Source organism: Sander lucioperca, chromosome 15 (genome assembly GCF_008315115.2).
Source record: "Sander lucioperca isolate FBNREF2018 chromosome 15, SLUC_FBN_1.2, whole genome shotgun sequence".
In the NCBI taxonomy this organism is placed as follows: domain Eukaryota; kingdom Metazoa; phylum Chordata; class Actinopteri; order Perciformes; family Percidae; genus Sander; species Sander lucioperca.
Genome location: NC_050187.1, coordinates 17,739,758 through 17,756,668, shown reverse-complemented (window position 1 = coordinate 17,756,668; position 16,911 = coordinate 17,739,758). Strand labels below are relative to the sequence as shown.

At 38.1% G+C, this 16,911-nt stretch overlaps 1 protein-coding gene across 3 annotated transcripts in view; it reads right to left on the bottom strand.

Annotated features, from left to right (window-relative positions):
* eys (eyes shut homolog) overlaps window positions 1–16,911 on the bottom strand; it is a 167,769-nt gene that overhangs the window by 69,214 nt on the left and 81,644 nt on the right. For all 3 annotated transcript variants that reach the window (XM_031303278.2, XM_035991978.1, XM_035991979.1), the window contains 5 exons: window positions 16,104–16,249; window positions 8,258–8,429; window positions 7,828–7,906; window positions 6,175–6,374; window positions 2,415–2,539 (listed from right to left, as the gene is read on the bottom strand). In XM_031303278.2, the coding sequence (XP_031159138.2) occupies window positions 2,415–2,539; window positions 6,175–6,374; window positions 7,828–7,906; window positions 8,258–8,429; window positions 16,104–16,249 (722 nt within the window). The remainder of the gene's footprint in view (window positions 1–2,414; window positions 2,540–6,174; window positions 6,375–7,827; window positions 7,907–8,257; window positions 8,430–16,103; window positions 16,250–16,911) is intronic.

Here is a 16,911-nt window from a genome sequence, read left to right as displayed (position 1 = left end):
TTTTAATGAGCAGGGGCTAACATTGTTTTTATCAGTCTTTTTTTAGTACTGTATGACTACAGATTTCTCCCTGGAGGAAAGCGGATGACTTTTGAATGAGGCACAGAAGCTATGTAGGCAATATGGTTACCTTCAGTGGTGGAATGTAACTAAGTATAATTACTCAAGCACTGTACTTAAGTACAAATTTAAAGTACTTAAAGGCATACTATGTAACTTTTCCCTCTTCGGTCCCCCTACAGGTTGTCTTATTAGAACTACAGCTTGCGCGGCTGTAGTTCCAATGAGACAACCTGTAGGGGGGACCGAAGCGGGAAAAGTTACATAGTATACCTTTAAGCATTTACTTGAGTCTTTTCTTTTTATGCCACTTTCTACTTCACTACATTTCAGAGGGAAATATTGTACTTTTTACTACACTACTTTAATCTGACAGCTTTAGTTACTAGTATATATAGTAACTATATTTTTGCACACAAAACACGTAGTTTATAAAATACAATGTTTTATTATACATTAAAATGAAACTACACTACTAACAATATAACGGCCAACAAGTACAGCTGAAATGAAGTGTTTTAACGCTCTTTTTGACGCTTTTGAAGCTTTTTTGGACACTTTTAATGCTTTGTTTGATGCTTTGACAATGTTTTGACCCTTTCAACGTTTTTTTCGTTTCCAGTTTCTAAAATGTGAAGATTTTTATGCATCGAGTACTTTTACTTTTAAAGGCATACTATGCAAGATTTGTACCTTAATATAACAGCTTCTAAGTCATTTTGATGGTAAACAAACTCGTAGTAGGGCGAATCATCCCGATAGCAAAGCAGGGGAGGGACGCCTCTGAGAAAACCAGCAATGCAAATTTGGGAGGTGGCGTCCCGCCAGATCTTGCGAGAATCACGAATTGCTTTACGACTGTCAGTTCTGTGAACATCCGCTACACCCGCCAGAGCCTTTTGGACATCGGTGACCAGCACCAGATATCTATGTCAAGTGTCTTTCATTATACGCAAAACATCCCAGACAACATAGCGAGACCGCCAGGCTCTTCGTAGATTGTTGTCGGGTCTAGGAGGCGGCGCAGATGGAGGAGGGAGAGGAATAGCGGGGCCGCAGGTCCGGTGTTATGCTAAAGCTATCATAGCACACAAGCCACCTCTATCAAGCCTGTATCTCTCCAACGCCAGATCCCTGGTGCATAAAACGGACGACTTGGAATTACAACTCACTGGAAATCGCTATGTTTGTGACTGCTGTGTTTTGATTATCACTAAAACCTGGCTTCACCCGGGGATACCCGATGCTAGCATGCAGCTAGCAGGCCGCAATCTGCTACGCTGGGACAGGACAGAGGACTCCGATAAGAGAAGAGGAGGGGGGCTCTGTATGTACGTGCATGAGAACTGACAATTATAGATAAACACTGTTCCCCTGACCTTGAGTACATGTCTGTAAGATGCCGGCCTTTTTTTCTACCGAGAGAGCTAACAGTAGTGATCGTTACAGCTGTGTAAACACGACGCTCTCTCTCCTGCTGGACACCATAAACAAACAGCAGTGGGCCCACCCCGACGGTGTTCACATAATAGCAGGAGACTTTAATAACGGCAACTTGAAGACTGTACTCCCAACATTTTATCAACATGTCAAGTAAACTTGCTTGCGTTCTATGTTGTATGTCAGATTTTACCACCACATTTGTATCACATTGCACTTTTCTGCTTTTTTTGCACTTCTGGTTAGACGCAAACTGCATTTTGTTGTCTTTGTACTTGTACTCTGCACAATGACAATAAAGTTGAATCTAATCTAATCTAATTTACGAAGTTGTGGATTCATCCATTGTTGATAATAAGACCAGTCCTACAGGGGGGAGGGGATCAGGCCGTGAGTGCAGAGACAGCTCTGTGTGAGTGGTATTTACGACAGTAACGTTAAATACAAGTACTCCATAGCGACTCTAGGGGTAGCTGTTTGACAAAAACCGGAAACTGCATAGTATGCCTTTAATACTTAGTACATTTTCCTGATGATACTTTCAAAGCAGGACTTTTACTTGTAACAGAGTATTTTTTTCAGTGTGGTATTAGTACTTTTACTTAGGTAAAGGATCTGAATACTTCCTCCACCACTGGTTACCTTAAGTGACACTTTAAGTTACCCCTTTTCAATCCAATATGGGCATTCTGTAAGTATTAACATGGTTTACATATGGTAAACTGTACTCTCACATATATGGGGCACAGTGAAATGTTCCTATTCACAAATGTCTTGTCATGACATTGTCTTAGTAATCTTGTTCATGAGCCACAAATGTTTCCTGTAACAGCTCTTATTAAAGGAAAAAAACAACTTTGGTTGTCTCGTTTCAAAGTAAATTGAGAAACTCACAGGACGTCTGAGTGACTCACCTGACCTGCAGTGGCAGACGTAGCTATTAATAAGATCTTGGCAAATGGCACCGTTGTGGCAGGGAGCTGAGCAACATTCGTTAACATCCACTTCACAGAAATCCCCCATGAAACCTGGTGGACAGCTGAGAAAACATATCATATTTTAAATCTGTGAGACTGTCTCGCAGCGCTGTCACTTCCTTCTAGTCGCTCTGACACACTGCATCTGTAAGAACTGCTTGCTGACATTTATCAGAACAACTTTTTCCAGTCAGTTGTTGCATTGGATTTTAGAGTTTATTATTTAAAACAGACATCTGGAATGTTGAGAGACACAGCAGTGAAATCAGTAAAGCAGACATTAAACTGAAAAAAGTGGGTACAATTCAAACCAATGATTTAATTTTAATTAAACTACTACTACTTTTAAATTATTTATTATTTCAAGTCCTATAAAATATCCTTATAATAAATCTGTGGAGACTTACAAAGTATCTGTTATCTAGAAAATCTGTCTTATTTTACAATAATCTACACCTACAGAGTAGTGACCTACTTTCTGTTGAACTCAACAGTCTTTTCCTCAAACTGTGTCAATATAAGTGTGATGATTGTTATATTTCTATATTAACATATTGTCCTAACCTTCATTGCACTATACTATATTTGAACAACTCATGTCTGTACATCCAGATGCTCTCCTAAAAAAAGGAATAGCAATGTGTTAGTCAAACTTGCAAATTGTCAGCTGAATATTCATAATAAATCCAAAAACCAACAGTGACACACCCATGACAAAGTACTTTGGAGTGCTGGCACAGGATATTTTCCTACCACCTGAATGAAGTTCAGAGAAAACACTGTTCAGCATAGTTGATGTGGCCAAATGATTGCTCTCAAACTAAGGGCCCTGGTTTTGTCCATAGTTGGATTAAATGAATATCATTAATGCTAATGAATTTCTTTGACAAAACCTGGTCGTGGCAAACAGTACAAAAAAACTCACTGCTAAAAACTCAACTTGAAACTAGAGACCTTATTTAAGAGGACGAGAACACATAATGGATTGATTCAGCAGTGCATAAAATCCAGGGGTGGTAATGGTTTTCTGTTGTGGAGTTGGTGATTTGCAGGGGATAAGCTACACCTTGGAGCAAAGAGAGGTACCACTCGATTCTGCAGAGGTCATCCCCACTGGCTTTAAGTTTTGTAGAAGAGCAGTCATTTTCCAGATGGACAATGAGCCTGATCATGTATCAAAGCTACCTGAGGCCAAAGGAAGACCAAGGTCTACTGACTTGCATGGATTTCCAATTCACAGTCACCAGACCGTAAACCTGATGAACATCTTTGGGAATATTTGACATCAGAAAAGGTGACAAAAGCAGAACAATGGGAAAGAAACAATGCAGATTCTCAGATTTACCAAAAACCTAGCTGGTTTTTTTTTAGTATGTAAATCACCTTTTCTGGCTCCAACATCCCCCCTCTCATCAACAGTCACAAATCTTGGTGTAAAAATGGACTCCCAACTCACTTTTGAAGCCCATATAAATCACCTATGCAGGACCTCTTTCTACCACCTCCGTAACATCTCCAAACTCAGACTCAGGACAATGGGAGATAGGGCCTTTTGTGCTGCTGCCCCACATCTGTGGAATGCCCTCCCTGACACCTTGAGGGCACCTCAATCCACTGACTGTTTTAAAAAAGGCCTTAAGACATTTCTTTTTAGCAAAGCTTTTGGTCCCCTTTAGATTTTTTTTTTTTTTTTTTGTGTATTTTAAACTGCTTATCTTTTTTGTTTCTAACCTATAGCACTTTGAGATCTTTTGATGAAAAGTTCATTATAAATAAAATGTATTATTATTATTATTATTATTATTATTATTAAATGCTTACAAACCCCTGCTGTATTCATGAGGCTAAAATTCCTTTTTAGGGAATTTGACTTTTGATGAGATCTGTGAGGCACAGTTGATTAAATCATGTAACACTACAATGTCAGGAAATTGGCAAAGGGTGCACACGTAACCTCTTGGCTGACCACCATAATAGAGAGAGAATGGAGTGGTTTTGAGGCCATTTGCTGTACAGGTGCAACACTGAATGTGTACCACTTCACACAATACATGCAGATAAAACAACACTGTATTTCATGTACTGCAGATGAGGTCTGACCAAGAAACTATTGCATGACTGATTTTACATTTTAGGCCATTAGTCAGTGTGCTAGCCTGACCAAAAGCCTCTCCATTCAAGTGAAAAAATATGTGGATGTACAAAACATGCTTGCCTCTGAAGCATATATTTTAATGTGATGTTAAAGTCACAGTCTGTGATGTAAATGTAAAAGAGGGTAGCCTTCTCCACCAAAAACATAAGATTGGAACCTGCTGTCACTCAAACACAACAGTCTGTATAAATGATTTCTGGTGGTGTTAAATATCTTTGATTTACATCAGCATGAAACTTTAATTATGTCTGTTAATAAACCCCCAAACAACCATCTTGGACAAAAAAATACTGATTACTAAATCTAAATAAGGTCAACAACCAGTTAATAATGCACAGTACCACAAAACATTTCATTTGATGTCCAAATAAAGCAAAATAATCCTCTATTCTGGAAGGTGCACACAATGCACAATCATGTTGCAAATCAGCAGGACACTAAAGGATATTGTTTGTCCTTACTGTGCATATTTATCTGTGAATGCACAACATACACTACATTGCCTCCCTGTAATATATACACAAATTCACGTACAACAAAGTAAACATAAAAAATGCTGTGCTGAGGCAGTAGGCAGTCCAGTGCATCAATATATAACAGCGTAAAGTGCACCAATCTATTTGGAGTTGTGGTAGTCTAGGATATATTAAATCATGACACTGAGTATAGCAGCACATCAGCACAAGGTTAGACAATGTAATTAACTGTAAGGCATCCAGGGAGCTGCTGTGTCAAATCTGCACACACTTACTACATACACCTTGTATTCAGATACACTTCATCACACAGGGGAGAGCATGTCAGCGATTAAAAAAACGATGCTTCACTTGCAACCAACCGGGAGTACTGCTACTGTACTGTATATATGTATGAATGCACAGTTATACTCACAAGAATGGTGCATTCAAGCACAATATGTATTTTATGTTGGAGACGAGGACAAATCCCAGTTCACCGACACCAATTTCAACAAAAGAGGATGCAAATTCAGAAGTCTTATACATTTTACCAGTTTACATGTGAGACTTGCAACTCCCCAATGTTTGGGTACTGACCTTTACTAAGCTCTGCGGCACATTTGCAGTTTACAATGATGACTGTTGCACATTTATCACTCACATTTTTTTTATATTTTTTAAAACAATAGATCCTTGACTCAGACAGAAGAAGCCAAAATGTGGTAAGCTAGTTAGCCAAACATGCTAATGATTGCAGCTAATGCTAGAGCAGATAAACACACAATTTTGTTGTTGTATTCACAGTTTTGGAAAGGCTAAAAAAAAAGACCACCCTTGAAACTCATTAAATGCCAAGTGCCGCTCTTAGTACAGCTCCATGTACACCACCCATAGCAAATCCAACAAGTTCCAGGCTTGTCGTCCTTGTCCTTGTTACGTTATATTTAAGCTATCTGTCCAGGTTGCACTCAGCAGGGCATGTTGTTCCAATCAACTCATATTATTACATGACTCCATCCAGGAACAATATGTCAGTATCATTACATCAAAGCAATACAATACTTTTAACGGTAGTCCAACTCACCTGCATGTAAAGTTTGATCCCTCACCGTCAAGGCAGGTGGCTCCATTGAAACACAGTGAGACATTAAAAGCGGCATCTTTGCAGACATCTATATCGTTCTCACAGGTTTTCCCTGTGTAACCATCCTGACAGAAGCATGCATATTTATCAATGAGATCCACACATGAGCCTCCATGCAAACAGGGACTGGAAGCACAGTCCTGGAAATGAAAAGACAAAGGCACTTTAAAGCAGCCATATTATGCTCATTTTCAGGTTCATAATTGTATTTTAAGGTTGTACCAGAATAGGTTTACATGGTTTAATTTTCAAAAAACACCATATTTGTGTTGTACTGCAGTGCTCTATCTCACTGCTGCAGATCCTCTTTTCACCTGGTCTCTGTTTTAGCTACAGAGTGAGACCTCTTTTCTTCTTCTTCTTCTGTACTATCTTTGATTGCACTGCACATGCCCAGTAGCTCAGATGTAGATCATGTCAGCTAGCTAGCTCCATAGACAGTAAAAGAAAGGCTGTTTCTACAACTTTGGTCAGTTACAAGGCAGGATTAGCTGGGAGACTTCTAAATGAGGGCGCACATGTAAGTAGTTCTTTTGTAGATTATGGTGAACTTGTGTGTGTTGTAGCAGTGCTTTGCTATTGAGAACGAGGTAGCATGCTAGCGTTAGCATGCTAGCGTTAGCCATAGCGTTAGCATGCTAACACTACGAGCTAATGGTTGCGGTTAGCCTGCTCGTTTCGGCTTGTGACGTCACAAGCCGTGCCGATTTTGAACAGCTCACCCAGAGACTGAAGGCAGGACACATTCAGAAACCGTATCTCACTCTAAACAGCATGGGTGGATTTTTTTCAAAGTTTGTATGTGTGTGGAAGCACCAGAGACACAACATAACACCCCAAATCCCAGAAAAAGTGATTTTTTCATAATATGGGCACTTTAACAATAATACTACAAGTAAATACGTTGACAGATTCAACCATACAAGGCATAATTCTGTGGTTAAAAAATAAAAAGATGACAACTTTGGTTTAGAATTAATTGTTAAAAGCAGATGATCAGATTATCCAATGAACTAAATGCACACAGAGAGAGACCTGTAAGCAACACAATGTTTGAGTCCAGCATAAGCTGTGGTTTAAATCAATTAGGCAGACTAAGCAATTTCTTTTAATCAGGTGTTTGTACAATGCTTGCATGATCCTGGTAGTTGAACTGACTTATCTTGTAGAAATGTCGATAGTAATTAGTGATACCAAAGTAAGTAAAGTTTATTTATATAGCACTTTTCACAGATAAAAATCACAAAGTGGATTGGAATATGATAAATAGAAGAAATGAGAATACTAGGAAAACATAGGTACATAAAATCAGACAGATAAATCAGATAAAAGCCCTTGTCTAACTAAAAGCCTGTTTGAATAGCCAAATCTTCAACTTCAAAGAATCAACAGCATTTGAACAACGTAAAGAGAGTGGCAGTGCATTCCACAGCCTGGGTGCCACTGCCTGAAAAGGTCGATCCCCTCTGGTTTTAAAATGAGTGCGGGGGACCACTAACAACATCTGACCTGATGACCTCAGACACTGCCACACAAATCGTCCTGACATTCCTCTTGAACACGCAGCAGCTTTATTAATTAAGTTCAACTCACGTCAATGTTTGTTTCACATCTTCTGCCGGTCCATCCAAATTCACAAAGACAGGAGTATGAATATACTCCATCTTCACAGCTGAGAAGGCCACAACAGATTGGGGTTAGAATTTATTTATCAAAGCTATTCTACGGTATGAAATCAACCAAAACACATTCGTATATGCAGGTCTTTTGCTGTATAGGTCATGCAGAATCCTTAGAGAGAGCTATAATCTTTTGAACAAATGAGTATTTCCCCTTGAACAGAATTAATGACTGTAATTTGGAGACCACTGAGACAACCTGTAAGCGTGTCACATTAGCTCCTTACAACATGTGACACGTCTCCACTCACTGCGCTGGCAAGGAGTATAATTAAAAATAATTCAATGCAATTTCTGCAGTGCATTTGCAGTCTGTTTTAAATGATGGTGAAAAAAATCGGTACCTCCCATGAAGACAAGGCGCTGACATGCATTCATCAATGTTGGTTTCACAGTGGAGCCCAGTGAAGCCACCAGGACACATGCAGTGGTATCGATTATGCGCATCAATACATTTCCCACGATTTCGGCACGGGTTTGAAACACACTCATCAATGTTAACTTCACACCATGGCCCTGTGAAATGAATCATACTTTAGTAAGACATTACATATTCAACAACGTAATAAGAAAAATATCTTTTTAGTACTTTGTCTTTAAATTAAATAAACAAACAACCTGAGTTTTGATAATTGTGCAACAACTCTGCGACTGCGTTTTGGATCTCTGGAGACATCTATGCACATGCTTGGGGACATGGTCCCATTTTTACACCGTTTTTTTTTTTTGTTAAGACAAACTGAGAGGAATAAACTGCACTGGCTATGTTTACTGCAATGAGGGAATATGCTTACAAAATGCATCAGTATGGCTCTTTCATGTTTTTAATAGTTTCTGGATGCAGTGGAGGTCTGAAGCAGAGATAATCTACTCTATATCAGGCTGAGGCTATAAAGACTTGTCAGGATGAAATTATTGTTGTTGGTATTGACGGTTGATGTCTTTTCATGGGATCTGTTGATCATTATATAAAAAAAAAAAAAAACATCAATGGTAACCATGCGGTTATACATGCCGTTGTCAAGCTACTGTATGTAATGAGAAAATGAAAAACTGTATCCCATTGACTATGTTAACTGCTTTGTCAGCATCATTCATCATTTTCAATAGATCTAAAGGATGCGATTCTCATCCAGGTCAAACTACCTACTTTTCTTTTTCTGACAGTAATGTATTTTTAAGATTGCATTGTAACTGCAATTTTTATCATGACTAATTCTGACTCTAAAGCAGAGGAAATCATACTTTTGTAGTATCTTCAAGCAATCTGGATGAATTTGAAGCTGCTCAAGGCCATTTTTTTGGCACAAACTTGGCTGCACTAAAGAACATCCCATCCATTAGAACTGTTCCTTTCTGCCCAACGGAAATTCTAGTGGCAGGTCTGTACATTTCTCCAATACTGGACACGTTTTAGCCTGATAAGTACACATTTGTACAGCATTCTTTACAATATTATAGTTGTACAATACAAAATGTTAAGTATACAATTTCTAGTTAAATGCAAAGCCATCAGTATAGTAATTTAAGATCAAACAGCAGCATAATGTCCAGATAAAGCAGCCTCAACAGCATGACATGTTTTTACTCTCTGGTCTCTTTGGTAACCTTTGAAATAAAGTGATCACAGACTGACTGGGATGGTAAACACGAGCGTGCTAAGTGTAGTTAACTGATATTGCATTAAAGGATTTCTGTGTTTTTTTTACCTCGAGTTACCTCTTGCTCACACATTATTCCAATATTATTGAACATCCCTTGAATGTCTTTAATTAAAGTGTTTCAAAGTGGCTTTAACTTAAATTATCAGTACCCAACTTCCACATAACTGAATTATTGAAGCAGAAATGTTATCGCCTACTGATAGTTTAAACCTTTCTAGTAAATAGAAAGTTGTTCAATCTGTTAACTGAATTTTTAGAAGAGGGAGCGAGCTTACGTGGCTGATGATAGGACTAATGATTAGCAACAGAAACATTGTTATATGCAGTATATAAACATAACCACAGATCTCTAAAGAAAGGGAAATGACAGATAAGCTGTTAAAACCCCATACTAAAGGCAGTCTGCTGCCACATATTAAAACTTTGGCCCATCAATATCTAAAACAGAGCTTGATGAATCAATTATTTGATAAACAGAAAAAATAATTCTAAACAATAGTGATATGATTAATCATTTAAGTAAGTTATTATGCAAAAGTGCCAAACATTCACTGGAATATAAGCATTTGTGGCTTTTCTGAAAAAAATGTGTGACTTCAAATTGAAAATATTTGGGTTTTAGTCTGTTGGTTCAAAAAAACAAGTACTTTGACTTGAAATCGCATTGAGCTCTGGCAAAATGTGCATTTTTCGTGATTTTATTAAGGATCGATTCATTTAAGAATTGAACAGATTAATGGATCATAAAAATAATTGTTAGCTGTAGCACTAACCTAAACAATAATTCATGGTTACGTCTTCAGTTTAAATTCAACAAAAATTGGTTGCGTTGAATTTAAGGGGCCATCCACATGGAGACGCTTTTTGATGCAAACGTTCATGTTTTGCATCGTTTGGGCCGATCGTCCAAACGAATTCTGTAAACGCACTGCTTGAAAACGCACTTTTTTGAAACCTGGTCCCAGGGTGAAAAAATTCAAAAACGGCTCCCTTTTGGCTTCGTTTGGACGGCGAAACCGCATACGTGCATTTCGATGATGTCATCGCCACACCCCTCGACCTCTGACGTTATGTAGCTAACGTTAAACATTGCTAAAGTAACTGACGATCCAGCAGGGACGTAACGTTAACATTAGCTGCTATGGTTAGCGGTTTATAAAGTGGAAGTAGACAACTTATCAACTAGCTAGCTAATCTGTCTGCTTATCAACTCCTTGAATGGATTATAGTAACTTTTAGCACGGTTTATTGTAGAAAGGCTACCGCAAGAAAAACGTGTAGATTATCAAAAAGACATTGGATCATTGATGTTTGTTTGACTGCCGATGTTAGCTAGCAGTGTTAGCGTGCTAACGTTAGCTCTGCTAGCTAGCACGCTGCAATCATGTCCGATGGCAGAATTGCAAAATAAAAAGCAATCCAACAGCACATTATACAATGTAAACAAAGACATGTTTTCTTGTGGCGGCCTTTATAAAATGAGCAGTGGTGAAAGTTATTATAGTCTAGCATGTTATGATCGGGTTTTTCACCGTTTTTGGTGAATTTCTGTAGCAAAAACAGCGCCACCTATAGGCCTGGAAGATGAAGTAGCGTGTTGAGTCTTTTACAAATGGATCCGTTTGGACGCACATTTTGTTTTACACGGTTCCAGGGAAGATGGGGAAAAAAAAGATCGTTTTGGTACGTGTGGACGTGGCCTGAGTGATAATCCATTGTCTTTGTTCTACCGATAGTAGAGTGCTAATTTAAAGTGTAGTTCATTGAAGTACTGACAGCTGATGTACTTAAATTATTTCCCTACAAAAGTGAACAAATTAACTAAATACAAACTATTACTATAAAGATGCATGATTGTTTTAAAAGGACAGTTTACCCAAATGCGTTCCTGAAACAGTTTCTAGTTTACTTTCTTTATAATGTTGGGATGGAGGCTGAAGTCCCAGAGGTAAATATCTCAAAACCTGGGCAAATAAAACCAAAGCTACCTGTCTGGCAATGAGTTTTTTGGGGGAACTGACCCTTTAAAACACCTTACACTTAATCAAAAATCAAAATGAACTAAATTAATCAGAAATTTAAAAAAAGTGTGTCAAATTAATTGTCCAAGGTCCCAGTGAAGTGCAGCGCTGAACTAATAGAAAATTGTGTAGCATAGTGTACACACTATATTCTTATAGCTGTGCCTAGACAGTATCATGTCTCTTAAGACACAATGTACGCAAATATGTTCTGAATCGAAGAGAACACATGAATTATCCTCAAAACAACGTACAGTGAGGAAAATAAGTAGTTGAACACCCTGCTATTTTGCAAGTTCTCCCACTTAGAAATCATTGAGGGGTCTGAAATTGTTATCGTAGGTGCATGTCCACTGTGAGAGACATAATCTAAAAAAAAAAATCCAGAAATCACAATATATGATTTTTTAACTATTTATTTGTATGATACAGCTGCAAATAAGTATTTGAACACCTATCAGCTAGAATTCTGACCCTCAAAGACCTGTTAGTCTGCCTTTAAAATGTCCACCTCCACTCCATTTATTATCCTAAATTAGATCCACCTGTTTGAGGTCGTTAGCTGCATAAAGACACCTGCCCACCCCATACAATCAGTAAGAATCCAACTACTAACATGGCCAAGACCAAAGAGCTGTCCAAAGACACTAGAGACAAAATTGTACACCTCCACAAGGCTGGAAAGGGCTACGGGGAAATTGCCAAGCAGCTTGGTGAAAAAAGGTCCACTGTTGGAGCAATCATTAGAAAATGGAAGAAGCTAAACATGACTGTCAATCTCCCTCGGACTGGGGCTCCATGCAAGATCTCACCTCGTGGGGTCTCAATGATCCTAAGAAAGGTGAGAAATCAGCCCAGAACTACACGGGAGGCGCTGGTCAATGACCTGAAAAGAGCTGGGACCACCGTTTCCAAGGTTACTGTTGGTAATACACTAAGACGTCATGGTTTGAAATCATGCATGGCACGGAAGGTTCCCCTGCTTAAACCAGCACATGTCAAGGCCCATCTTAAGTTTGCCAATGACCATTTGGATGATCCAGAGGAGTCATGGGAGAAAGTCATGTGGTCAGATGAGTCAAAAAAACGTTTGACCTCTGTAATTGCAAACAAAGGCTACTGTACCAAATATTAACACTGATTTTCTCAGGTGTTCAAATACTTATTTGCAGCTGTATCATACAAATAAATAGTTAAAAAAATCATACATTGTGATTTCTGGATTTTTTTTTTTTTTTAGATTATGTCTCTCACAGTGGACATGCACCTACGATGACAATTTCAGACCCCTCCATGATTTCTAAGTGGGAGAACTTGCAAAATAGCAGGGTGTTCAAATACTTATTTTCCTCACTGTATATCTTTACTGTCCATCAGCCACATTTAAGATAACTCTGAGGATTCACTAAGTAAGTCAGCTTTACTTATACAGTTGATATCGATCATTCACGCAGACCTCACAAAAAAAGCAATAAGATCAGAGGAAAAATGAGGGGGAGAGGAGAGTTCATCCTGTGAAGTAAACACCAGATAACAGAAAGTGTCAAAATTAGTCTCCCTTCTGCCAACAAATCAGAACACAGTGATGACTGTTATAGTATCTAATTTATAGCAGGTGCTGCTCATTTGCTGAGGAATTGAGGGATGAAAAATAATGACTGACCCATCGTTAATCATTTGGTTAGCTTTTCATCAGCTGGCTGAGACAGATGTAAACAAACATAGTAACAACTGTGGCAAAAATATATTTCTTGCCTCCTGTGTTTTATCATGAAAGAGAATAAATAAACCATCCTTAGTGTCCACAAAAACAATCATCGTGTTCTCTCATTACAGAATGTAAAACAGCTCCTTTCTTGTGCCAAACTAATAACTTGTTTCATTTAGCTAAAAGGAAAGCTATATTGCAACAGGAAAATTCACAGTTTATGACTACAGAGGTTAAAATCAGTCCCTCAACCCAAAATAATAACAGAAAGTTGCAACAGAAAATGTACTATGGATAATGTAATAAAGAAGTGTGATGAGGCAAATTAAGCAATACGTGAAAAATCTCTTAATCATTAAATACGCACATTTTTATGACACTTCTATCAGATTACCCATAGACTGATGCTCACATTTTGTATTTTGATGTTTTTATTTAGGTCAGAAGTCATTAAATACTTTAGGTTCTGGGCTGGCATTTCACACCCAATCTAAAACATTAAGAGGACTGAATTATGAATGAAATATGGGATTACACATTTAATATTTAATGCTGCAGACTGGTCAATAAGTGTCTCAAATAACTTTTAAAATTAGAATACGTAATAAGTACCAAAAACACATATATATAAGTCACGTACTAACTCATGGTAGCAAGAACAGTTTTGGTCTTCAATTGATACAATAAGTAAATTCCATTATTCCATTTACATTAAATGTACAGTGTATCTCTAAAGCAACAGATATCTGCAGAGGCTAAGTCACAAAGATAGAAATAATGACCAAATATAATTCATCAATTTCACCCAGCAAAAGACTGAATTTACTGAAGCCTTAATAGCAAACAGCATTGCCAGGGCCAGAACATCATCATCTGACAATGTGCTGACTGAGGAAGCTGCCTCAATGTGCTGATTGCACTGTACCATCACTCAAGGGAACATGCTCCTTAATGATGGGTGAAGAAGAGAAAACAGAAGGTGACGAATAGTGTGCTTAAACCGTGATTTATATAAAAACAATTACCCATTAATCATGTCGCTGTAATGACTTTTGACCTCAGTACAGAGCACAGTGCCTACAGTATGTGCAGATAAATAATACGTTATTGGAATTACAGTGCCTTTTAGACAAAACATCCTAAATAATGATCAGAGAGCTGAGATCTCGGCAACTGCCAAGACTATCTTACAGTGTAAGAAACGGCATGCTTTATAGTGTTTGTCAAGATGACAAATTACACTGTATATAGAAATAAAGCACGTGGTTAGGTTAAAGCCATAACGAAAGGCTGTTATTGAGCAAGTGATTTATATTAACACCTGGCTTGCTAAGAAGTTAGGAAAAGATAAAGACAAAAAAGCTGTTTTTTTTATCTTAATGTCTACCCTCAAAGTGGGTCAGAGACTTTTAGAAAGGCAAACAAATCTATATATAAAAAACTGGCAGAAGTGTCAGAAAACAATTTTCTGGCTTTTTGCATCAATTATGTCTCAAAGCTCAATTCATGTAAAAAAAAAAGCTTAACATAGTGTTAATAGTCTGAGCATTTATACAACAGAAAAAAAAAAAACATCTATATAAAATAATGCACTGACTCACTGACCAACCACTAAGAAAATTCAATATGAATAGTGATGCAGGTGGGAATGAAGTGTCATTATAGCTTAATCACATCCATGAAAGTGAGCAGATATAGCACAAGACTGATTTATTAGTAAGCAGCTTCAGCTGTTACAGTCAAAATGAATGTTGGCATTCAATATGCGAAAAAACACCCTTGACTACCCTGATGGCTGAAGCAAATAATATGATAATACCATCAGCTGACACAACGAGTTACAGTATTCCAGTAATAGAGGAGATGACACATCATACCATCAAAGCAAATTCACATTTCAATCAATTCCAATCAGGCTGTACAAACATGATGTGACGAATCAACCTAAGACGGCAAATTTACTATCAGAGTACAAAAAAAAGAAGTCACACACAGCTACAGTAGCACCACAAACCCGTTTGTGTTTTTGTGAAAAGTTGCAATGCATTTGCACGCGTTACTAGAGCAAATATTTTGTATAAGTTTTAGTTTGTTTGAGCCAATCCAAACTGTATCCTCTGGCCGCTTGCTCTCTTGGGGAACCCTGTTTCCTCAGATGAGCTTAGAGCAACAGAAAAAGTAATGACTTGTACTATGCTGTGCGTAGGCCTAATAATAAAAGCTGGTTCTGTGGGAATTGGGCCATGTGTGTCAGGTTTGGCTCTCCAGAGTAGCAATACCTCAGAGATTTCCCCTCCCGCCCCCCCCTCTCTCAACTGTGGAAGAATAAATTGATGATACAATGTGGAAGACAAATGAAATTAATCTTCCCAGTACCTGACAGGAATCGGCTTTAGATAGTGCACACTCGCATATACACACACATGCGCTAAAATAGCTTGATATCAGTCTGAGTGGAAAACAAGACAAATGGATTGAAGTAAAACAACAATAGCGCTCTGAGACCAAAGAGGCTGATGAAATGAAATAAAGGCAACTAACAGACACTGAGATGTTTTCATCAGATAAAACAGGTGACATGAATTTATCTCTTGTTAGCTTTACTGAAAGACAGGCACTGTATCTTGCAGAGGCAGGCAGGCTAATTAAAAGCAAGTATAGTGTAGCAGTTTTTTTTTTTTTACACTAAGCCAGATCTGTGTCAGACTTGCCTCAAGAGCATGCGGCCGCAGCAGTCTTGATAAGCTTTTTAGACTCTCCTATTGATCTTCATGTCACCTGAGGGCAAAAGAGCTACCTGAGTATCCAGGGCGACAGACACACTTGAAGCCCCCGGGCGTGTTGATACAGATGCCCTCGTGTAGGCAAGGTGAAACTTCACACTCATTCACATCCAGGTCACACAGCGTTCCAAAATAACCAGGAGGGCAAATGCAGTGGAACCTGAGGAAGATGTGATAACACTCAATCATTAGGAAATAAAGTAAAATCCAGTGAAGACCAGTGTGTCAGACAGTAATTATAGCATACTTTGATTTGTGTTTAATTTAGTTCTTACTGTAACTTTAAAATACTATTTTTATTTCAGCAAAAACAGCACACACTCTTGCAGAAGGCGAATAACAGGATGTGTGTTTCAAACCCACCAAGACAAACTAAGGTGCGTATTAAGAACCATTTTACTCAATTCAAATCCCTCTCTGCAGCTGTCGGTGGGTCTAATACCTGACCACACACCTCAGAGGAGATGCTTATCCTGTTTGCAAATGAGATAATAAGAAGACATGTAATTAGACACCTCTGTGCTAAAATCTAAACTACATCTTTTGATTAGTTAGACATAATTTTTCTTCAGTAGACCAATTACATAACATCATCACATTTCTGTCATATGCTAAATGGTATTTATCATGCCACAACGGAACTGCGCTGCCTAATTATGTGAACTCTGACTGAATTGATCTAAAACATATCTGTCAAAAACAATTAACATTTTCTCAGTCAAAATTAGTTCATATGTGTTTGCCTCAACTGTACATACAGAGATGAGACCAAATAATGCGGCATTTACAGAGTCAAACTCAAAGTATATAATGAAAAGAAAA